This window comes from Lagopus muta, chromosome 10, assembly GCF_023343835.1.
Source record: "Lagopus muta isolate bLagMut1 chromosome 10, bLagMut1 primary, whole genome shotgun sequence".
Taxonomy (NCBI): Eukaryota; Metazoa; Chordata; class Aves; order Galliformes; family Phasianidae; genus Lagopus; species Lagopus muta.
The window spans coordinates 5,695,241-5,718,493 of NC_064442.1; the positions used below are offsets into that span (position 1 = coordinate 5,695,241).

Consider the following 23,253-nt stretch of genomic DNA (forward strand, 5'->3'; position numbering starts at 1 on the left):
GGGGCTGCTCCTGCTCCCCCACCCCCCCCCCTCCGCCGCATGCTAACGGCCCTGCTCAGCGTGCGCGGAGCGAAGGAGGGAGGAGGGAAGGAGGGAGGAGACCTCCCTATCTGGCTCCATCTCCTCCTCTGCCTCTCACATGCTCCGGGAGGGCGATGCGGCTCCCCGCGTCCCGCTGAGCGAGGCCGCGCTGCTCCCCGCCGGGGCTGCCCTGCGCAGGGCAGGGGGGGCCGCCTTCCTCCCCCCCCCCTCCCCGCCATCGCTACTTCTTTCTTTTTTTTTTTTTTTTTAATATATATTTTTTTTATTTCTTTCTTATTATTTTCTTACTGAGAAAAAAAAAAAAAACGGGGAAAAAAAAAACCCAAAAAACCAACAACAACCAAAAACTCCCTGCACCCACCCCCCCGCGGAGGGCTGGAGAGGCTGATGCGGCCGCTAAGGTAAGCGGGAGCTGCGCGGGGTCCCCCCGGCCGCATGCTGCCCACGGCCCCCCGCATGGCCCCGGCTGCCTGCTCCCTCCCCGGCCTCTTCCATACGGAACCCCGGCTCTTCCCCTTCCCCTCCGGCCGGCTTGCTGCTAGCATGCGGTTATTAATTTATCCTCCTCCTGATGGTCGCCGCTAAAGCTGCACCTTCCTGGGCTAAGCCAGCCGAATAATTTTTTGCAGACCACCGATGAGAACGGAAAAGATTCCCTTTTCTCATCGGTGGTCTGCTCAGAGCGGGGCCAGTCGCTGTGACCGAGCTGGTCTGCGGATGCGCTGCTGGGGTCTCAAAGCGCTGGGTGGGGATTGCGAGTCGGAGGGTGACAGCTGGCCAGATGTGGGACGTGGGCAGGGTGGGCGATGCCTAACAGCTGGCCAGATGTGGGAGGTGGGCAGGGGCGGCTGCTGCTGTGTGCAGGGAGAGTACACACAGCTGGAGTGGCTGGCCTCGCTGCTGGGGAACTGGCTCTGCAAACAGCCCCCAGTCTCAGCCCGGATGCAGAGGTGGGAGAAGTGTAAAGCGGCAGAAGCTCGCCCTGAGTCAGGACAGTACAGAGGCACCAGCCCTACAGCCCCTGTCCAGGCTTGCTTCCAGCCTGGGACCTGCACGTTGCTCTTCTTAAATATTATATACGTTGAAGGAAGCTGGGCTGTGTTTGCAAGACAGGTGCTTTTTGTTGTGGTGGTGGTTGTGAGGCAGGAGATGAAAGTTTGGTGTTGTTTTGATGTGATTCTTGATTGCTGCCTGTTGGAGTAATTGCATCGCAATTGCTCAGAGGTAGAATCAATTTCCCCAAATTGAGATTTTAATGGGAGCTCGCAAGCTGCTGTTATGTCATGTGGTTTAAGGCGGCGTTGGATTGCATTTATTTTATAAACTGGATCCTTGTGCAGGCGGTGCAGGGCTAACAGCACCACCCAGTGGGGCCACGGCCACCCCCAGCTGCTCCCCCCATGAAAGCTGCCACCGGCCCAGTTTCACCTCCCGAAATACATAGAGAAGTGCTGGATTTACAGTTTTTGCTTCCTTCCCCTCCCTCTCCCCCCCCTTCCATGGAAAGGAAAGCGTCTTCTGCAGATATTCAGGAAAAAGTTTTGAATCAGCATCTCGGAACCTCAATAATTGCACAAAATGTGTGCTATGGGATTGCTGCATTTCTGTCCATCGCTGTCAGGAATTGAAACAAGGAGACACAAGCTGGGTTTCACAGAGCATTTTCCATAAGACCTCTCAATGACACCTTTCTCAACCAGCTGAAGATGCACATTCACAAACACACACGGTGTCATGGCCCACCTTTAAACGTGGAGACCCAGGAGATGTCCTCAGCTGACCTGCCAGGTTGGGGTGGGATTAAGGAGCTCTGTTTGCACTTTCTCAAGACAGCAGTAGTTATTAAAGGCGGCAGGGAAAGCCAAGGTTGCCCCCTTGTCCCGTTGCACAGCCTGGTTTCTGTCTCTGCTGATAAACACCCAGCTCTGGGTGCGAATTCTTCAGTGCTGTTTATTTTTTGGCAGTTCAGGTTTACCCATCTTTTCTGCTGAGCTGACGTGTGGCCATTTGAACTTCGTCCTGGGCACCTCCCAGCCCACCTCTTTTTTTTAGAGAAGCCCAGATGTGCGGAAGATGCACTACAGAGGTAGTGATTCTTACCCCAAAGAGGAGACTAGAAAGCGCAACACCCTGCAGAGAACGAAATACACAGAGAGCAAATGCCAGGCAGCCCTCCAAACCCTCCAGAACAAGGGAGAGCTACAGTCTGCCCATGCAGCACTCTTACCCCACAAGGCTTTGCAATCAAGGGGAAGAGAGAGAAAGGAATACCACCAGTCAAAAAGTATGAAACAAAAAATCATAGAATCACAGAGTCATAGAATGGTTTGGGTTGGAAGAGACCTTTAAGATCATCTAGTTGCAATCCCTCTGTTGTAGGCAGGGACGTGATGAACTGAATTTGATTGCAACTATCCCCACCTTTCACTTTCTGTGATGAGCGAGACAAAGTTTTCTACCTTCTGTTTGCCTTGTGCTGGTTTGGAGCGCTCCAAGGTGACTTGTGGCTGCAAGTCTGGAGCAGGCTCTCGGAACAGAGAGCCTGAAGCATGGTAATCCACAGCAACTTCAATTAGGGCTGCCGTTAATTAGCCACTCTCGGCAGATGCAAAGTTGCAGGTCGACAACGCACCATTCCTACTTTACTTACTGGTGCTACGAAGCTATGCATATTCCACCTTCGCCCCACTGGCCTCTCTTTGCATAGCCAGGTCGGTGAGTCTAACGTTCACAGAGGCAGGTGGATGATCCCAGGCAGCCAACACTTTCCTGCACTTTGCCACGCAGCAGCCTTCAATTCCAGCACGCCTGCCCCATTCGCTCACAACAGACACTCGGTGCGTGGCTGAGACCTTGGAGGGACGCTTTGCTACCAGCAGTGCGAGGTGACAGGTTAGAGGGAAGAGGCTTCAGGCACTTGCTGGGCAGCCTCGAGGCGCACAGTTCAGGGAGAGCAGAGTTTGCTTGTGCTGTCAGCTGGGGAAACTGCAAAAGTATTTAATAATAATAATTGAGAAAAGAAAAACAGCGGAGGAAAGGAAATGAATTTCCCAGTATACCGCAAACACAAGAGGTGTGACTTACTGCAGAAAGATGTGAAAAATGTTGGCTTTTTTTTTTTCCTCATCATTTCTCTTCTCATTCAGAGCTTTTTTCTCTAATAAGGGAATCTTTCAGAGCACAGGTGTTTGCTTTTACTTCCATAAGCATTTTGGAATCGGTTCGCAAACCTCCCCAGATAATAATTTGGGGGTTTCCACTACAAACTTCCCTTCCTCCTTTAGGGAATGATTAGCTTTTTTCTGCTTAACCCAAGCACGTCTCATTGCTGAACGGTGCAAGATGAACTTCCTGATCACAACTCACCCCAGCCAGGACACGAACAGGATGCCTTGTCCTGAGGCAGAGAAGGCAAAGGCATGTTGCAGTTGTGCAGGGATCACTGCATGAAAGGAAGTTCACAGGAGAGTCAGGAGCAGACCAGGACTCCTCTAACTACCAGTTACAGCCCTCAGAAATACTCATATTTACTATTTTAGTGATATAATTACAGGTGTTGAGTAATTCCATTAGGAAGGCTGTAAGGAAAGGAATCACCTTTAAACCTTAGGGTTCAAATTAGGCGCATTCCTTCAGCCCCATTGAAGCCCACAGATATGCATAGTGTGGCATGGGGCAGAGCGCACTGGGAAACGCTCTGAAAAATAAATTCAGACCAGCAGGGCCGGCTGAGCATCAGCAGGATTCTATCGGCTGACAGAGGCTGGGATTTCTCCCTGCCTGTCACCTGGGAGCTCCACTGTGCCTCGGAGGTGTTTGCACATAGCGGTGGGTGGTTTCCCACATATTGTTTGCAAAAAGCGCTGGGCTGCCTGAACAGGGAGCCTCATCCTGGCTTCACGAAGGAAAGGAGCAAGGGAAACTGCAGTCAGAGCTCTCCAACACATATTGCAGAGCCCCATTGGGCAAGGCAGAAATCCCAGCTTCACGCTGCTTCGGTCTTAGTGGTTGATTTTAAGTCCAGGTCTTTGATTCAGCTAATCAGAAAGGTGAAGGTGACCTGAAAAGCACAGAGCAGGGAGCAGGAGCTGAGACACACCTTATTTGGGGCTTTTTAATGCTCTGCCATTTCAGTTTGGACACATCTGTTGTTTTCTCCAGTGAAATCCGCTGCTTTGATCAGTGCCAAAAACAGCAATCCCATTTGCAATGCGTGATGCAACTGTGCAAAGTCAAGGAGAAATTTTTTCACAAACCAGAGCCAGGGGCAACAGCTCATTGCTTTACAGCTTTTCCTGTACCAAAGGCAGAAGCTCCAACGAGGATCTCATTTTTAAAATATCGCCTCAAACGGGATTTTTAGTGTATCATTTCCATGTGTCAGCTTGCCACAAAACAGCAACACCAAAGCGAGGAGGCTTTAGGTCAGACAATCCGACCAGCCTTGCAGCAGCTATTTAGCAGCTGGATTTTGAATGGTGGTCATTTGGCTGTTTTGCAAGTTAAAAACAAATAGATCACACTGTCTGTCATCAGTGATAGCAGGAGGGACATTTTTCATACCGGAGGAAAAGCAAAGGGTGGGCTGAAAGGAACTAGGGCTGAGAAGTGGAGGAGGTGAGAGGAAGGGGAGGGTATTTGCAGCCTGTGCGCCTGGCCCCGTCTCTCCAGGCTGAGGCTCCCCCAGCTCATAGCCTCCCACTGCCATCAGCACCTCTCCCTGGGTGGCAGCAGCAGCTGGAAGGGCCCTACTTGCCCCCATCTGACATCCCCCACAGAGAGGCGCCTGCTGTAGGCCTTCCTCCCCCACTGCCCCAGGCCTGGATGCAGCCTAGCAGCTCCCTCCTGGCGGAGCTCCCTCTGCCCTCAGTGGGCATCACCCGGCAGTTGTAACTGAATGATCTTTGGGGTCCTTTCCAATCCAACAACCATTCTGCGATTCTACGATCTGTGTGCAGCTGCGGGACCCAGACACATCTCCCATCAAGCAGGCAAAGCCCCAGGATCTTTGGATCCCATCTGGGTCCCATCTGGAAAAGCTCCAGCATTTTAATTCTGGCTGCAGCCTGGACAAAGCCCTCCTTCATCTGGAGGCCAAGGGGCTCAGGCCCCCGAGGAGAACCAGGCAGGGACTGTTAGATCCCTCCATTCCAGGGATATCTTCTTGTCTCCTCTTCCACATGCTTTCTGCAGGGATATTTGTAGGGAGGAAATCACTGACTCTTCTTGGAGACTTGAAGCTACCGTCAGGCTGAAAAGCATCCTTTGGGGTGCTGTGAGGCAGAAGGCGATTTCCAAGGACAACTGGAAGTGAAGTCAGTGAGCATCTGTAGGCTGTGCTGGGCCATGGCAGGAAGGGCCCCGTGTTAGATGGCACTCAGAGCTGGGAGAAGGGCAGGAGAACAGCCAGCATCCTTCTTTGTAGAAAACTCCTGGGAGAGAGGAGAGGAAACATTCAGAGGGTGAGAGGGCAGTCCGTCAAAGGAGGGCTGACGATCCAAAATGGGGAAGTTAAAGCACATTAGTTAGAGCACAGCGCACCCGTGGGCACTCTCATTCAGGAGTTGTCTTCAATTCACTGTGGCTAAAATATCCTTTGAGGGAAATTTTAAACAGATCCGAGAGGGCTGTTAAGGGGATGCTTTCCTCCTGGCTCTGCCTTTCCCTGGGTGGAGCGCAGCCCTGGGACCTGCAGGTCCAACCTGCTCGCCTCGTCCCACTGCGCACCCAGGGGTGGGAGGAAGAAGGGTTTTGGAGCCCAGCGGGCAAACCAACGTCTGCTGTGCTCGGAGCTGCTGCTGGGGAGCAGGAAGGAGCTCCAGGACTCACCGGGGCAACCGTACGTCACAAACAGTGGGATTTTTCCCTAGAAAAAAAGAAGGATACGTTGCACATCCAGAGCTAATTCAGCGGAGGTGTTGAGAAAGCACAAGTTACACAATGCACTGCATTGCAGGCTGCGTTGCAGGCTGCGTTTAGGGACCCCTCCCAAAGATAGACCTCCCCGGGGACCACCGGTGCAGGGCTGAGGACCTCAGAGCCGCCCTTCTAACTGAGCCGGGTTCACATCACGGGTTGCGAAAGGCTCGCACCTCCCGCACAGGTGGGCGAGCTCCCACAACCCCCGCTTCAGCTCCCCTCCCCTCGGCGCCTTTTAGCTCCAAACGCTGACATTTGAAGGGGGGGGGGGGGGCACTGCACCGCTTCCCCCAGGCCGCGCCCCCGGTCCCTGCCGCCTCCCCCCGCCGCTCCCTCCGCCTCCCATGGCCGCCGGCCCTGCCCCTTCCCCGCCGCCGCGCAGTGGAGGAGGCGCGGGGCGGGCGGCGGCCATTGGCGGGCGGCGGGTGACGGACGGCCGGGGCTGGGCGGGAGGAGAGGAGGAGGAGGAGGAAAACTGTGTAATCCTCCAGTGCAGAGGGCACCGGAGGAGCTGGGGCCGCCCGTCCCTGCATCGCTCCTCGGAGCCATGTGGGGCTTTTAGATTTTATTTTTTTCTTATTCTTTCTTTCGATTGATTTTTTTTTCCTTTTTTTTTCTTTTTTCTTTTCCCTCTTTTCCTCCCTTCCCTATTTATTTTTTTTTTCTTCTTTTTTTCTTTTTTCTTTCTTTTTTTAAACTCTTCTTCCAGGGAGAGGATAGTGGTTAAAGCTCGAGCTGGATGGATGGGTATGGGGAGAGGGGCAGGATCCACAGCCCTGGGACTTTTCCAAATCCTCCCTGTCTTTCTCTGCATCTTCCCTCCAGGTAAGGACCAACCTCTTGTTTTGAAGACCATCCCCTGCATATCACCGCTCCCCTGCCCGTGGGCCTCCGTGCTCTCCGCAGCACTTGGCCACATGTTTAAGAGGAGCGGGGAGGAGTGGAGTGGGGGGCTGAGATTTGCTGCCCCCGCCCCCCCCCCCCCCCCCCCCCGAGCGCTGCGGGGGTTTTGCCGTGCGCTCACCTCTTTGTCTCCCCGCTGCCTCGTCTCACGGGGAAAAGAGACGATCGGGAGGGTTTGGGAGGCGGGGGGGGGGGGGGGGAGGGAGAAGGAAGAAAAATAATAATAATTCAAACAACCCAAAACAACAGGGCGATGCAGGAGGGGTTCGCTCTGACAGCAGCCGTCAGACCACGGTGTTCTCCGTCCCTGGGGGTGCCCTGAAATAGCGGTGGGGGCACCTGAGCGCGCCTGATGCCCACTGATGCGTTGATGGGTGCGAGTGCCGGGGGGGGTCTCCTTCGATCGCCGCTGCTGTGCTGGCATGGGAACAAGACGGGGGGATGCGGTTGGGAATGGGGAAGGCGGTGGGGGATGGCACAGTCCTGAGGTGCTCACCTGGGGCGGGATGCACGGTCCAGCTGCGCCCCCTCCGCCGTCACCTTCCTGCCCTCCGCGGGTGCTGCAGCCTTTGCATCGTTGTTTCGGTCGCGGATGGTCGAGGTGGGGGGGGGGGTTGGGTTGAGGGGGGGCTCAGCAAATGGCTGCACGGCGACCAAATGGCCCGGCCCCGCACCGGCGCTGCCCCGTAACGCCGCTGCCCCCCCGGCCCCTACCCCCGGTTTGTTTGTATTGTGTCAGAAAAGGAGAGAATTTCAGAATTACAGCTGAAAACGCCATCTGTTTCCAATGAATCCCCCATAGTTTTTCACAATGTTTTTGGCAGATCTCTGCCTGCAAATTCCTTCAAGCCCTGAGTGCTTGTTTTTGTTGGGGGAGGGGAAACCGAGTCCACAGAGGCGGATTTGTTCCTTCCAAAACTCTCCAGTTTCTTTACCTCCTTTTTTTTTTTTTTTTTTTTTTTTTTCTGCCTGCAAAAAGTGGAGGGGGGAAGGAGAGAAAGCAGGAGGGAGAGCGAACAGCCTTTGCGCTCCGCTCTGCCAGGTTTGTTTATCTTGCGTTTGAGCACAAGTTTTCCCCTTTCCCAAATTTTATGCCTTTCTTTTGCATAACTGTAGGTGCAGCCGTCTTGCACACACATGCAGCAAATAAATAAAGCGCTGCTCTGCGCCCTCCTGTCTTACATGCAGTGAGCCCATCTGTGCCGTGCTCACACCGAGCCGTCCCCCCCCCAGCCCTGCACGAACGCCTAGTTTGGGGGTTTAAGCCATCGCAGCACCCACAATGCCCTGTTGCGAGCGGGCTGGGGCTGTGAGATTTACGGTGCAAGAAAGAACTTGATACGCGATCTGCCCGCCTGCTTTGTTTGATTCTCCCTTCAGCAGTCAAATAAGGTGCAAAGAACTGGCAAAACGGGGCGATCCGGAGCCGGCGGGAGCAGGGAGCAGACAGATGGTGCTGCCCGTGTGTGGTGCTGGGGGGCCCGCTGCCAGCTCTGGGGGTGGGAAGATGGGGATGGGGTACGGGGGGGGGGGGGGGATTTCTTCCTCCTTTCCTCCTCTTGGTTTCCCATGAAGGATTTTGGCAGAGTCCCCAAAAAGGTGTCGCGGCCCCAGGGAGCCACGTAGTTCTCCAAAACCTGGGGGGACGTGGGGCTTGGTGGGCTGGGTCGCTGCCTCATCGAGTCCTGCCTTACTTATTTACTTGCGTAGCCCCCCCTACATGCAGCTTGGGCTGGATTCTCAATTGTACTGCTTTCACACCAATGACTTCAACCTGGCTTCAACTCCATGGAGGTCCTGGGGGGGGGGGATACTGGTGTACAGAAAGCTACCACTGGCAGAAGTCCTGCATGGGGAGCAGGATGGTGCTCACACCAACACTTGGGATGTTCATGGGTATTGTCCCACCCTTGTGTCTGGGGTGCCTCTGCCTCCCAGCTGGGGCTGCGCTGAGTTTTCTTGCAAATCGTTTTGAAAATCAGTCCAGTTTTTGCTCTCCCACATGTCCTCTAGTTCACTTCAGCTTTCCCAGATGGTGGCTTGCTTTGGCTGCTTCTGCCTTCAAAACATTTTCTGCCCTTGGTCCACCTGGGCAAAGGGGTGGATTCCCACGAAGGATCCAGCCCAAAAGTTTTTGTCACGCTGGCAAGGAGGGATGTGATAACAGCATTAAGCCAATATTGAGAAGAGGAGCTGAACCAACATCACCTGAGCACCTTGAATAGGGACAGGGACTGGGAGGACACTGTCAGTGCTGGGAAGTGGGGAGAGATTCAAACGTCAGCCTGGAAATACATGGGCTTCCCTGTTGCACTGCATGCTGAGCTGGCCTTGTACCTGGATATGGGGTGGGCACTTTGCTTGTTTTTCCCCCACAAATTGCCTTCCCAAGATTCTAGGTCCTTGCTGACTGGAAATGGGGGAATATCAGGGGTGACTTTGGGTTTATATTGGCAGCATCTGAGGTTTCCTTTTTTGTGGCCAATGCGGGTGTGTGTGTGAAAGCACTCAGTGCAGCCCAAAGAACTTCCTGACCTGGGGCTTTGGGGCTAAGCACCAACCTGCTGGTCCCAGAGAGCTGGGGCATGGTGACAGTGAGCTCTGTGCTCTCCCTCCAGCTCAGCCCTGGGTGAACATTAGAGGAATGGCAAGAAAAAAAGCAATGGCAATGGGGGTTTGGCACAGCTAAATGGGTACTCCAGTAAATGTGGAATAAGGGGGCCTAAAGAGCAGTTGGTGTCCCGGATGGTTTAAATGGGGCTGGAGAGAGGTCAGGGCTGCTGCAAGCTTGGGGTGGGGTGGGGATGTAGTGGTCTGGGGTGGGATGGGGGATGCTCGGATGCGGCTGTGCTCAGATGTGCAGATGGGGCAGCTGAGGAGTCTTATCCTGGGGCACGGAGCACATTTCTAACAGGAGAGCCCCTAAGTGCCTTTAAAAAGCCTTGCAACCTGCACTTGGCAACAGCCAGGATTAAAAGAAGAGCTCCCATCACTGGGATATTTATTCCCTCGTCTTGTCCGTCAGCTCTCAAAATAACAGAGCGTTCAATTGTAGCCTCGAGATTGCTTTGCACTCAAGTGCAGCCTGGCTGAGTAAATCACTGCTTCACCAGCTGAAATTCCTGCAGCGAGGGGGAGAATTGAATTATGTCCAACTGCAAAACCAGATGCCATCCCCTTGATGAAGTCATAGGGCTCTGACTGCGGAGAACAAGCTGGCTCCTACAACTGAGCAGTTCTGTGCAACGTCCCGGCCGTGCTGTGCGGGGCTGCAGTCCCTGCGGATACGAGAACAGCAAGATGTGCAGGGTGCTGAGTCCTGCTGTGCACTGCGTGAGCATCCTGAGCAGTTTGCATGCTGAGAGATTCTGGCCCTGGGCTTTGCAGCCATGGGCACGGCTGAGCACAAGGATGGGTGGGTGAAGCTGGGTGGTTTTCTGTTACTTTTGACCTCATGGGCTGTTTGGTCCCTGTGTTTCCCCAGCTGTGACCCCAGCATTTCTTGGGTGCCCACCTAGGTTTTGGGTTGGGTGCTGTGCCACCACCCCCCGCCCTGCGCTCAAACCAACGCCTCCGATGGAGATGCCGCAATTTTTTTGGCAGGCATTTAATTGTATAAATTTGCCTCATCCAGATTTATGTGCTCCGGGCTTTTCTCCATCTCCTCATTTTGTGTCTCATTTACCTCTGCGTTTGAAGGGTTGAAATTTCACAAGAGCACAGCGGGGATGATTATTCCTAGAGGGAATCCACACCTGTAAGCATTGAGTGCTTCCCTGCCAGCCCTGCTGCGGCCCGGGCAAGGAGGAGGAGGGTGAAGGACCCGCTGCCACACCTGGGGGGCCCGCGGGCGCTGGTGGGTGGCAGCTGTGCCTTCAAAGGCACCCTGGGAAAACAGCTCGGGTGCACGGAGCGCAATGGAAATCCAAAGCAGATGTCTGTGGGGCTGCCAGGCCTGGGGTGGCTGGGGCTGGTGGCTGGAGGAGGTGGCCGAGGGCACCCGTGTCGCTGCTTTAGGGACTGGTGCTGTTGGAGAAGCTGGGGGTGACGTTTCGTATAGGGGTTGAGGGAGGAAAACCGCCTTGTTTTCCACTAGGCTCACCTTGGGTGAATCCCTGCCTGGCCCTATGTTCTTATCTGTAAAATGGAGCACTCCTCCAAGGTGGTTCACACGGATGTTGTTGGTGTTGGGAGAGCAGCCAGGAAAACCCGTGGTGTGACGTGGCGGGGAGCCGCTTTGTTAGTGCCCTTCTGCAGATGAAGAATCAAAGGAGCTTGCTTCCCTCGCTTGTCTTCCTCTGTCCACCAGCTCTCCATCTGCATCTGTGAAGCAAAACTCAGCAACCCTCCAGCAGCACCACAGCTCCAGGCTGCTGCTTTAACCCAAGCAGTAAAGGCACTGCTGAAGTTTGAGTCCCACAGTGAAGCCGAAGAGCAAAATGGGGCCAACCTGCAACTTGCTGCTCCGGCCGTGAATCCTCATTCCTCCTTTCCGGTCCATCTTGAATGTCTCCAAATTTGCTGGGTCCCGTCGGAGCAGCATCACAACAAGCTCCAAAGCACGGGGCTGCTGCTTCTGTGCTGATGTCAGCTCTCCCATTTGGGCACTGGGAGGAGATGCGCTCAGCCCCGCTAAGCGTGCTGCAGTGCGGTGACCCAGAGCCAGAAGGGCCGATTGTGACAGGAACGGTCGTGGGCTTCTTCCACAGCATCTGGCAGTTCGTGGCCAGGGAAGGCACTGACGCTGCTGTTTTCCTGCCTGTGCTTGCCCCGTGCCTGTGATGCTGGGAGAAGAGGGATGGGGGCCATGAACTCGGTGCTGAGGACAACGGGGAGTTGGCTGTGGCAGGTCCTCCAGATGCTATAGTGCTTGAGAGGGGAAAACTTCTGTGTTCTTTTTAGCACAAACAAACCGAAGGGAGGCCCTTCCCCAGCATCCTTTTAAGCAACACAACCACTGGGCTGAAAAATGCTGCAGACTCAACCCAGTTCTCAGCACATCCTTTATTGCATCTGTGCGTTTAATGCTTTTAATGCATTTACTGCTGCCTTGGCCTCTGGAAGAGAGCACGAAATGCAGGCTGCAGCGCCGAAGGTGCCTCAGCTGAGCCAACCTCCCCATGCACGCCCTTGCAAAATATGAGCTGCAGCCGTTTTAAGAGCCAGGTTTATTTTTCTCCTGCAGTTCCCTCCTCCCGGTCCTCCTCCCCCCACTTGAGCGCAACTGAAACCTGATCTAATCCCTTTGCACATGGGTAATTTATTGGTCTATTGGGCTTTTCTTGATGGCAAATTGCATTGTCTTTCTTCCTGGGTTGAGGCTTTGGAGCAGTTTGCTGCATTCCTGCAGCTCTTTTCTCAGAGCTGATCTTTCACACCCCCTCTGAGCACAGTCAAATCAGTTTTATTGGGCCTCTTTGTTATGCAAACGAGGCAATAATAAGCAGGCTATTATTCGGCAAGATTGGCTCTGATTAGCAGTTCAAAGGAGGTCGCTGGCGGAGCTCGGGGTCGGAGCTGGGCCGAGGGTGATGCTGCCCATCCCCATCCGGACCCCAAACCTCACAGGAGGAGATCCGCAGGAGGAGATGCGCTCCGTAGGTTGTTCGAGGAGCGCTGTGGTTGTTGCAGCCCTTTCCCCATCGTTCTCCTGCCTGCGATGTCCATGCAGGAGCTGCACGCTCCCCGAACTGAGCCGAGAGCCGTGCCTTTCCTATGGAGGTGTCGGCATAAATATGTTTATTTAGATTACTTAAATAAATATGTGTTTAGGAGCCCGAGTCTACGTGCTCAGATGTGAGGCCAAAGGTAATTACGTTTTACTGTGTTCTCCGAAAAGGCCTTTTACTGCATGTGTGAGGCTTGCACATCTACACTTCAATCCATGTATTTGGAAAGGAGCGGGGTGATGTATTTGCATCACATGTGGGTGATGAAATACTTTCCAGCCCGTTAGTAACCAAGAGGATATTAAACAACATCTCTTAGCAGTGAACGCTTTAAAATTAACAGGTCTGGTTAACATGCACCCAAGACTCTTAAAAGAACCGGCTTTTGCCTACAGAAGCTAATTTCCAGTAATTCTCATTGCTGGAGAAATTACAGGAGAAGGGATGAATTGTTGGGTTTGTGCTGGTTTTCTGCAGGAGAGTGATTTGGGTAAATGAATTTTGGGCAACCTGATGCCTGACGAAGGGGCACTGATAATTAGAAGACGGTTAAAGTTTGGCTCTTGAAGTTGGATGTGTGTGTGGAGGAAGCATGAAAACTTACCCCTGGATCGTGCAGCGTAGCAGGGCATGGAGCTGTGCCGGAGGGGGGCACAGTGTGGTTCTGCCACAGTGGTCTTCCTCAACCTTCATGATCCTCTGTGGGCACAGGGGTGATGGGTCCACAGTTGGACTGGATGATCTTAGTGGTCTTTTCCAGTCTGAACGTTTCTGTGATTCTCTGATGGCAGCTGATTTTGGGAAGCACTCGATGGAATATGGTGAATTCACCACTGCTAGGCACACTGCTGGGGCTGGTGGATGGCCATGGCTCATGGATGGCCGTGGCTGGTGGATGAACTGATCCCTGTGTGCACAGGCAGAGGCGAGGTGAGCCTTGCAGAAAGCCTCCTGCCGTGGGGAAGGGAGGCAGCAGGCTGATTGCAGGGCTGGGCAAACACCTTGCAGTGGGAACTTAAAAGTGCAAACCGTTTAGCTTATCTGGAGGATTGACAAGTGAGTTGATTGCCGTGTGTAAATATCTTTGTGGGAAACACATGCTGGTTACTAACGGACTTTTTTTACTGCTTCGAGAAACTGGCTGGTTCTTTTTATGTCCTTACAATGAAGGCAGATAAAATCCACTTAGAAGCAGGACCCACATTTGTAAAGGTGATAAACTCCCACAGCAGGGGCATTGCTTTTTAGCCTGTGGTCACCTTGGGCTGCAGAAGTCCTCCTGGGAAATGCACTTGAACAACCGCAGACACTGGGCTGGCAGAGTGGCTGTCATTGAATGTTTTGTCTAGCTTTAAACTTTCCCAGAGTGCCAGCCTTGACACTGAAGGAAATGTCCCTTGTTTGAATGGCACCAGGCCCCTGGAAGGAGAAGGGAGGAGGCCAGGTGTCATTGGTACCACCTTGTCGTCAGGTTGAAGGTCCATTTGCCACAGACCACAGTGACAGCGTCACCCAGAGATGAGGGTGTCATGCAGAGCTTGGAGAGCCTCCTCGGTTTCCTGCTCAGGAGGGGTTTGTTCCTGTGCTAAGTCATCTGTGGTTCAAAAACAGATCCATTGTGAGGAGATGGAAAATAGATTATGTGAAATTGAATAAACATCGCTCCCTGGCCCGGGTACAAATGCACAGCCTGCGTGACTGTGCCAAAGCTGCTGCCAGGGGAAGGGCACGGCGTGGAACAGGACACGTTTGCTGCCCTCCGTGGTGGCTGTGTCCTGTGTCCCCAGCATGGTGGTGGTGGCAGCCACGTGTCTTGCCCAGGGCTGAGTCACACAGGTGCCTGCACAATCATTGCGTCCAACAGCAAGGCCGTGCCCACCGAGCCCTGCCTGCAAACCCACAGCCCCCCGTGGCCAGTCCACACCATAGCAAAAAGAGGAGGCAGCACCCCCAGGGCTTTGCCAAACCACCAGCCTGCTGAGAGGCACATCCATGGAGCAGCACGGCTGTGTGCAGCCCTGCTGTGCACCGCCCCATGCGCTGCTGCCACGGCACCTGGCTTGGAAATGTGGCCTTATATGGGGCCGCGTGCGAAACAGTGAGAAGGGGACGGGTGCCAAACCCAAGCGATAACATCTTAAAGAAGAATGCTCCCCCTTTCGGGCTCAGGGAGGGAAGAGATGGGCTTCCTTGCCAGTGTGGGTATTATTACTATTTTTTTTAACCCTGAACCTTATAAAGTGAGTGATCCTCAGTGGTGTGGCAGTGCGGGATGCGTTGGGCACAGAGCATTGGGGGCTGTTTTGCAGCAGCAACTGCCCAGGAGCTGGACTTAATGGTCATTGAGCAATGGGCTGTGACTTCACTCCTGCTGAAAATTCCATACAGCGCATCCCGGTGTCTGGAACCAGGGCTGGGGGTCTTGAATGCCCAGGGATGTGTCCTGTTGTGCCCAGGGGCAGCAACATCTGTCTGTGTGCAGCCTCAGGGCACCCTTGAGCAAAGCATTAGGCATAATGGGAAAGCAAGGATCCTGTTGCCTGGTGCCACAGGCGTCAGGGATAGTGGTACCAGTATAGTGGTACCAGTCAAATTTCTGTGTGCATTTTAATTCATACCTTCCACTGGGAATGCCAGCACCAGCCTTCCTTTCTCCCTCTGCATTCGGGCACTGTGCAGCTATAGTATGAGCTGTAACAACCACAGCAGAAGTGTCAGCCCATGTCTCAGGTCCAAAGCTTGTTTTCAGGTCACCTCCAGCCGATGGCAAGTTACAGCGGGATACGAGGGTTTCCACAGTGCTTCTTGCAGGTTTAAATTGGACACTGCCAAGCTGAAACAGCTCCTGGGTTCTCAGAGCTGTTGCTAGCATCTGTGCTTATTAAAACAAGAATTTTAAAGCTGTGAGGAACCTGTCACCGTTTCCTATTTGCACTTCACTCTTCTTGGAAAGAGCACGCAGCCCAAGAGCCGGACTGCTGAGTGTTTTATAGCTTTGCTCTCTCTTTCTGATTTTCCAGCACTGACTGTGTTTAGGTTTCCAACACTGCAGTGTTTAAAACTAAAACACGCTGTTTTCCCTGCAACAATGCTGGGTTTTGTAACTTTCTTTTTAAACAAACGTGAAATGATTTTGGCACAGATGCGTTGCCAGCCTCCTTCTAAACAAGCGCCAAGACAGGAATATATGCACATGCAAAAGCATCTGGAAATAGTGGGGCTTTTTCTCTTGTTGCTCTGCTGCCTTTTGTGCCTGATCCCATCTCTGAGCCCTCTGTAGGGGTTTGATGAAGAAGAGAGGAAGGAAAGCACCATGAATGTTAAGTGGTGTGAGCCTGGGTTCACCCAGCAGGGCTCTGGATTGGCACAAAGCAGTGTCTGCATGCTGTTCAGTGAACGCCATGTGCTTCTGCACAGCTGCGTTCAGCTCCGCTCCAGGGAAGCCACACAACCCTGGGGAATAGGCACTGGGAAGGGGAATTAAAAAATAACAAAAAGAGCAGGATCCAAATTTCCTTTCCCTTCCTCCAGCTTGCTGAGCCCGGCAGAGGCTCTGCTGCCTTCGGCTTCTCCGCGTGGGCAACAGCAAGCGGGGCGGCTGGCAGCCTGCACCCTGCTGTGCCGGTTTTTCTCCTCTGCGTCAGCCTCCCGCTCCCTCTCTGCATGGGTCATGGTGGGGAACGGGCCTCCTGCCTCCCGCCCCGGGCTCCCTGAGCACCCAGGGGTGCACTGCAGCATGGGGTGCTGCTGGATTGGTTCACGGCTTCTCAGCTGCAGCACCAAACCTGGCAGTGCGGTGCCTGAGCTCGGATCCCGCTCTGCCCGGTGCTGGTATCACTGCATGTCTGGGGCGCAGTGACTCTGCTGGGGATGGGTTTTCCCATCCGTGGATTTTTGCCGTGGTGAAGATGAGGCAGAACACGCGGTAATTTACCCCGCACCGTTTTCAATGTCAAGTGCTAAAAGGGCATAAAAACCCCATTGCATCTCTCCCACCACATTAAGAACCCCACTGCTTCTCCCACCACATTAGTGATCCTGCCTTATCCTGTTAATGAATGAGTCCCATTCTTCAACACCCCGTTTTCCCCCAGGAACATTCGTCTGAAGGCCGGGTGTTCTTTCCCTTCTCGGCTTAAATCGGGGCACATTCTGTTGGCTTCCTTGGCTTTGATGCATGAGAGCTGGGGTCATGTGAGAGGGTCACGTCTGGTGAGCGAGGCCACGTCACGCGGTGCAACCAATGTGATGGGGCTGGGCTGCGGGAACCCGGCTGGGGGGTAGAGTTGGACCTCGACGACGTGCAAAGTGGGGACCACGCAAGCACTGACCCCGTTGTGTTTTCTCCCTGCCTCGCAGTGACGTCTCCATGCAAGATCCTCAAGTGCAACTCTGAGTTCTGGGCGGCCACGTCGGGTTCGCACCACCTGGGCGCAGAGGAAACCCCGGAATTCTGCACGGCGTTGCGCGCCTACGCGCACTGCACCCGTCGCACCGCCCGCACCTGCAGGGGGGACCTGGCCTACCATTCGGCCGTGCATGGCATAGACGATCTCATGGTGCAACACAACTGCTCCAAGGATGGACCCACGTCCCAACCCCGCCTCCGGACATTGCCCCCCGGGGACAGCCAGGAGCGCTCTGACAGCCCCGAAATCTGCCACTATGAGAAGAGCTTTCACAAACATTCGGCAGCTCCCAACTATACCCACTGCGGGCTCTTCGGGGATCCCCACCTCAGGACTTTCACAGACACCTTCCAGACCTGCAAGGTGCAAGGGGCTTGGCCGCTCATTGATAATAACTACCTGAACGTCCAGGTCACCAACACGCCGGTGCTGCCTGGCTCCTCAGCGACCGCCACCAGCAAGGTGAGCCTTGGGCACAGCTCATGAGCAGGGTGCAGGTGCTTCCGAATGCCATTTCTTCCCAAAAGCTGTCTCTTCAACACGTTGCCCATCTCCTTGGGGAGGGTAAGAGTGGGAGTTCCTCTGCAAGCGGGTGTTTGGCTGTAAATATCAGCTGCTCATCCAGATTTTCCTCATCTGTCTCTACAGTTAGAGAGATTGGGATAGAATCATAGAATCATTAAGGTTGGGAAAGACCACGGAGATCATCCCATTGACCCATCCCCACCATGTTCACTAACCATGTCACTTAGTGCCACATCACCACCGTTCTTGAGCACCTCCAGGGACGGTGACTCCACCACTCTCTGGGCAGCCTGTGCCAGCACCCAACACTTCAGAAGAAACTATTTCTCATATCCAGCCTGAACCTCTCCCGGTGCAATTTAGAGCCATGGCTGCTGTAACTTAGGGAGCAATACAGACAAAAGAATGGGGATGACAAATTTAAGTCCCCTCCTGAGGGACTGCAGATGTCTGTGCACAGGCAGACGGGGAAAGATGGCAGCACTTTCTCAGGGACACCTGAGGTCCAAAGAAACCCCAACAGCCACCACTTCTGGATGTGACTGTTTCAGCCTGAGCTGAAGCTGACATTTTGGTTTTGACATGTCCCTAATAAACATCCTTAGAGATAATTGCTGATGCTTGCAACTCCTTATTTACCAAAGAGTGTTAAAAACTTGCTGAAGTAGTGCAGTTAAATCTGGCTGGAGGGAGGTGGTCCTCGAGGACACAGGGACCTTCAATTCTAGTCTGGATCCCAAGGTCACCATTTTAATTGAGCCTTTTCACCCGTTATTTGCCTCACGGGCTTGTGGTGGCAAGAGATTAGTCATGAGATCTGCAGCACGAGCTATGGGAAGCATTCCTGGGCCACTGATAGTGGACCATGTGCTGTTGAAAGGAAAGCCTCTTCCTCCAAGGCGCTCTTTGTGTTTCTGCTTGACAGTCTGTGACTTACCCTTATGCCTTCCAGCCAGAGACAGGGTAGGATCCAGAGAAGGCGGCAGGACATCTGTGGGAGGGGTGGTGCTGCAAGGTGGTGCCTCAGGACACGGCCGAGGAGAGGACAGCAGAGCTGCCACTGGGTTGGGAGCATCTGGGGCTCAGTGGAAGAGTGGTGGGAGAGAGGGGCAGGGACAGTTCTGGGCTCATGCTGGGAGCAGAGCGGCTGGGAGCCACCCACGTGTTCAGCCCAGGCCTTTGAGTTGCCTCCATTTTCCCCTTTGTATCACGCCTGCTTGAAGATACTGAATGCATGCGGTTGAGATGGAGCACAACACGTTCAGGGGTCCAAAGGAAAAACTCCCGTTCGTCTACAAAGCCGGGGAAGGGAGGAGGCTGGGACTGTGGGATGTGAATACCATGGGAGCCAGAGAAGCTCTACCACCTATTGGAGCCAGGCCCTGGGGGCGAGACAGTGCTGCATGCATGGGCATGCCACCACAGGCCTGTGCCTGGTGATCCTGCAGCCAGCTCCAGCTGCATGGGAGCTCTGCGTGGGGCCTGGAGATAACAGCACAGCTCTAGGTGGTGCGTTCAGTCCAGGCTCTGGGTCTTGGCATCAGTGCGTGGTGCCTTTACCTCCATGCTGAAGCAGGATGACCATATTTGAGCGTGTAAAATTGGAGCACTATCTTGTCTGCGTGTCTAAAAGTTGGGGCAGCTTCTTAAGAGAAAGCGCCCACCCCTGAAGTGGGGGCCGTAGTCCTAGCTAGGTCGAGCAGCAGCTTTTTCAGCTCCCACCTTGATCCTGGCGGTGGCTGTGTGCTCTCAGGCGGTCTCTCAGCTTGTAACCCTGTTCCTTTTTATCCTTCTCTTCCCACAGCTCACCATCATCTTCAAGAGCTTCCAGGAATGCGTGGAGCAGAAAGTGTACCAGGCGGAGATGGACGAGCTCCCTGCCGCCTTTGCTGACGGCTCCAAGAACGGCGGCGACAAACACGGAGCCAACAGCCTGAAGATCACCGAGAAGGTGTCAGGTCAGCACATCGAGATCCAGGCCAAGTACATCGGCACCACCATCGTGGTGAGGCAGGTGGGCCGCTACCTCACCTTCGCCGTGCGTATGCCGGAGGAGGTGGTCAACGCCGTGGAGGACCGGGACAGTCAGGGCCTCTACCTGTGCCTCCGGGGTTGTCCGCTCAACCAACAGATTGACTTCCAGAGCTTCCGCTTGGCTCAGGCCGCCGAGGGCCGTGCTCGCAGGAAGGGGCCCAGCTTGCCGGCCCCCCCTGAGGCCTTCACTTACGAATCCGCCACGGCCAAGTGCAGGGAAAAGCTGCCCGTAGAGGACCTCTACTTCCAGTCCTGCGTCTTTGATCTCCTGACTACGGGGGATGTCAACTTCATGCTGGCTGCTTACTATGCCTTTGAGGACGTGAAGATGCTTCACTCCAACAAAGATAAACTGCACCTCTATGAAAGGACACGGGCCCTAGCCCCGGGAAACGCAGCTCCCTCAGAGCATCCCTGGGCCCTCCCTGCCCTCTGGGTAGCACTGCTGAGTTTGAGTCAGTGTTGGTTGGGTTTGTTATAGAGTTTTGCTCCTTCACGCTGTGGGGAAAGGGGAGCAGGAGGGGACAAGGGACAAGATGACTGCACTGGACAAGGAGAGATTGGAAAAGGATTCAATGGGGAGCACGTGGATCGTCCTCAGATCTCAGCTCCTTTCCAGCACCCAGTCTTTCATCGCCCCAGCTCTTGCCCTGGAGGAACACTATATACCCTGAGGACGTTTGGGAGATTCTGTTGGACTGTACCTCAGGTGGTCCTTCCCCACTTCCCCTCACCTTCATCCTCCTCCTCTCTGTAGCATGAGTGCTGGGGAGCCCCCACCTCCTTGCACGGCTGCTCCACGGTCCCAAAACGCTCATGGTGACTGTGATGTTGGTGTGTGTGAACGTGGCTTTGTGTTAGGGAGCCACAAGCGTGATGTGGCTGGGCTCCACTTTTTGGGGTGTGCTTCTTTCTGCAGCCCCATCGCTGCAGGAAGCAATGCAGAGCAGCAGGCAGGGGCCAAAATGGTGGGGCTGACCGCAGAAAGAAAAAAGGTATCATGGTGGAAGGAGGCCGTGATCCTCAAGCTACAGCTTGTGTTTTCTGTGGTTCAAAGGGCATCTGCTATTTTAGCCACTTCACCTGATCACTGATTCACTCCACAGTTTTATTCCTGGCTCCCTTGTCTCTACCCAGACCCGCTGAGGACTCTTGATTGCAACAGGAGAAACCTGGCCAGTATTCAAGCATTTTCTTTAACTTGTGCCCAGTGTCAGACGAGCTCCTTGTGCCGTTTGCTCCCCTAAAACTGGCACTGGGGAGGCTGCTCAGTGGGAGACCCCATCTGCACCCTCTCGGGCCCCGCATCCCCTTACCTGCCCATGGATCAGCCAGGTCCTGAAGCAGGAGCATCCCTCTCTGTTTGCTGCTAGATCTCTGCTCCACTCCTTCTCCCAGGGTCATGACTTGCAACCCCATTGCAGACCCATTGCACCTTAAGCCCATCTGGGCTTGTCTCTGGAATGGGGCAATGTTAGAAATTCAGCCAGGAGACAGGATGCAGCAGAGGGCCCCCCCTCCCCATCTGCCCCCAGATGTCTGTTCCCTCCCTTGAGACCATTGGTAATCTCCTTCCCCCACCACACAGTGCTTCCCTTCTCCTTCCCGTATTCCTCTGTGGTTCACCTCATTGCTCACTGAACAAAACGAGACCACCTTTGGTCTGCACCGTGGAGACCTCTTTGTGGATTTTCCCTCCTTTCCTCAGAGGGAATTTCCCATAAGTCATCCCCCAAACATGCATCACTCTTGGGGGAACGTCCTGCTCAAGGGAGGTCTCTGGGCATGACGAGTCAAGCTAGCACCAAAAGAGGTGGGAATAGGCGACCTTTGGCAGTCAGAACTGGTGCCAAGAGGCAGCCTGGTGTAAATACTCAGCGTGACTTTTCATTGTGTCCTAACAGCTCTAGAGCTCCATTTGTAAAGCAGCAGAGAAATGCAAAAATTTGTGTCAATGGATGTAATTTATATTGTCTCTTTAATATATAGAGCCCTGACATTGATCTCGTGTGACTGTACAGATGAAGAGATGTAATTGGTTTTTAAACGTTTAAGGAAAGAAAAGAAACAAAAAGGAAAAGAAAAAAAAAAAAAAAGATGTGTTTACTACTTTGCTCCTTGCTTTGTTTGCTGGTGCCCCAGGAATTCTGTTTAGGCAGGTTTTAAAATAAGGATATCGCAGTTTGACGGCACTGAGGAGACCAACTGCTGGGCTGCTGGGCTTCCCCACGTGCTGACTGCTCAGCAAGGCTGATGGGGACGTTTTTGCTATACTAAATAACCAGACTTTTGTCTCCTGGAAACCCAAAAGCCACATTTTGAAAGGCAGAGAGTTTTTCACTCAGAGGAAACGTCCTTCTCTTGCTGCTACCCCATAGGTAACAGCCGTGGTGCGATGTGGTCTTAACTGACCAACCCACAGCGTGCCAACAAGTACATCCACCCCATAAGACCTCCCGTAATGACCCATCAAGGGTAATTTCCAGCCAAGGAAAGCCTGTTTAATTACCGCACGGCTCAGTCCCGCTGTTGGGGTGAGCAGCCCAGCTGGTGGTCGGCTGTTAGAAGGTGGTTGGGGTATCCCTATTTTAGAAGCAAACAGTGAAGCACTTTATTTTGGTTGTGTTCGACCCAGTTCTGCTTAGAGGTGAAGTGTGGCCAAGAAAGACCCGATCGATGGAAACAAAAAGGCGTAGGGAAGGGAGGGCTGTGACGGGATGGTCCCCGCCTCCCTGCGCTCAGACCCACGGAGTGTCACCGCCTGTACATACTGTAAATTATTTATTGAGAGAAACGCAAGTAAAGTTTGAGGGTTTTTTTGACAATAAATCAGTGGGTCTCGTTTTGTTCCCGGTGTGTTCTATGGTGCTGCTCGCCGCTCGCTGCCCCATTTCTGCCCCTTCCCCGAAGCAGCTCGCTTCAACCCATAACCCGAGGAGCCTTTCACACCTCATCCCTGCGCTGGAATTGGCCCAACCGTGCGGATCTCGCCCCATGCCGCCTCCCCGCAGCTCCCGTCCGCCGGCAGGGCAGCACGAGGTCCGCGATCCCCCCGGGCGGCTTTTTGCTGGGAAGCGGGCGCCCCCTGCAGGGCCGGCTGTGCCACGGCACGCGGCGAACGCGCGGCCTGACGCGAGGCGGGGCTCGGCTCCAGGGACGGGGCGGGCAGGGGAAATGCTGGGGAACGGCGGGCACTGCGCTGCGCCCTGACACGGCCGAGGGCGGTTGTGGCCATCGGCCGAGTGCACGTGCTTTGGGCTTACATCCCTTTGGGCTGGGGATGGTCTGTGAGCGGATCAGCCTGACGTTACACCGCCGTGCCCAAATCCTTACCTGCGGCATCGTCCGCCCCGAGCTTCTCCACCTCCCTGCGTACGAGACGAGGCAGCGCGGAACGAAGACCCGCAGGCTCGGCTGGGTGCACGGCGCTGTGCTCAGGGCAGGACGGCAGCCCGCCTCCCACGGCCCCGCTGCAGGGCCTCCAGCCCCTGGCCGTTCTGACAGCCCATCATTCTTTCCATTAGGAAACCCATTTTTCAGGGGCACGTAACTCAGCCATGAAATTTCACTCCCGGTCGAAACTTGGCTCGGTTCAGCAGAAGAGAGGCTGGAAAGGGGCGGACGCCGCGGCTGCAGGTGTGAAAAGCAAAAGCCCTTTTTACAATGAGCTCTTATAACTCGGGAGAAATGGCTTCAGTGCCTGCGCTGTGCCTCGCTGGGGACTCGGTGTGAACGGGTGGAGGGGAAAAAGC

The 23,253-nt window shown here is 54.3% G+C and overlaps 1 protein-coding gene across 1 annotated transcript; it reads left to right on the forward strand.

The window, feature by feature from the left end:
- The first annotated feature begins 342 nt into the window (after window positions 1-342).
- Window positions 343-22,332, forward strand: RGMA (repulsive guidance molecule BMP co-receptor a). Its single transcript, XM_048956648.1, has 4 exons — window positions 343-443; window positions 6,671-6,786; window positions 16,893-17,404; window positions 19,272-22,332. Exons 1-4 carry the CDS (start codon window positions 430-432, stop codon window positions 19,980-19,982), a joined length of 1,353 nt encoding a protein of 450 aa, XP_048812605.1. The 5' UTR covers window positions 343-429; the 3' UTR covers window positions 19,983-22,332.
- Window positions 22,333-23,253: the final 921 nt, after the last annotated feature.

Bases quoted from the DNA above. Each gene is read 5' to 3' on its own strand.
- RGMA (XM_048956648.1), top strand. The intron at 6,787-16,892 runs GTAAGGACCAAC...CCTGCCTCGCAG, and splicing joins TCTCTGCATCTTCCCTCCAG to TGACGTCTCCATGCAAGATC. The intron at 17,405-19,271 runs GTGAGCCTTGGG...CTCTTCCCACAG, and splicing joins CAGCGACCGCCACCAGCAAG to CTCACCATCATCTTCAAGAG.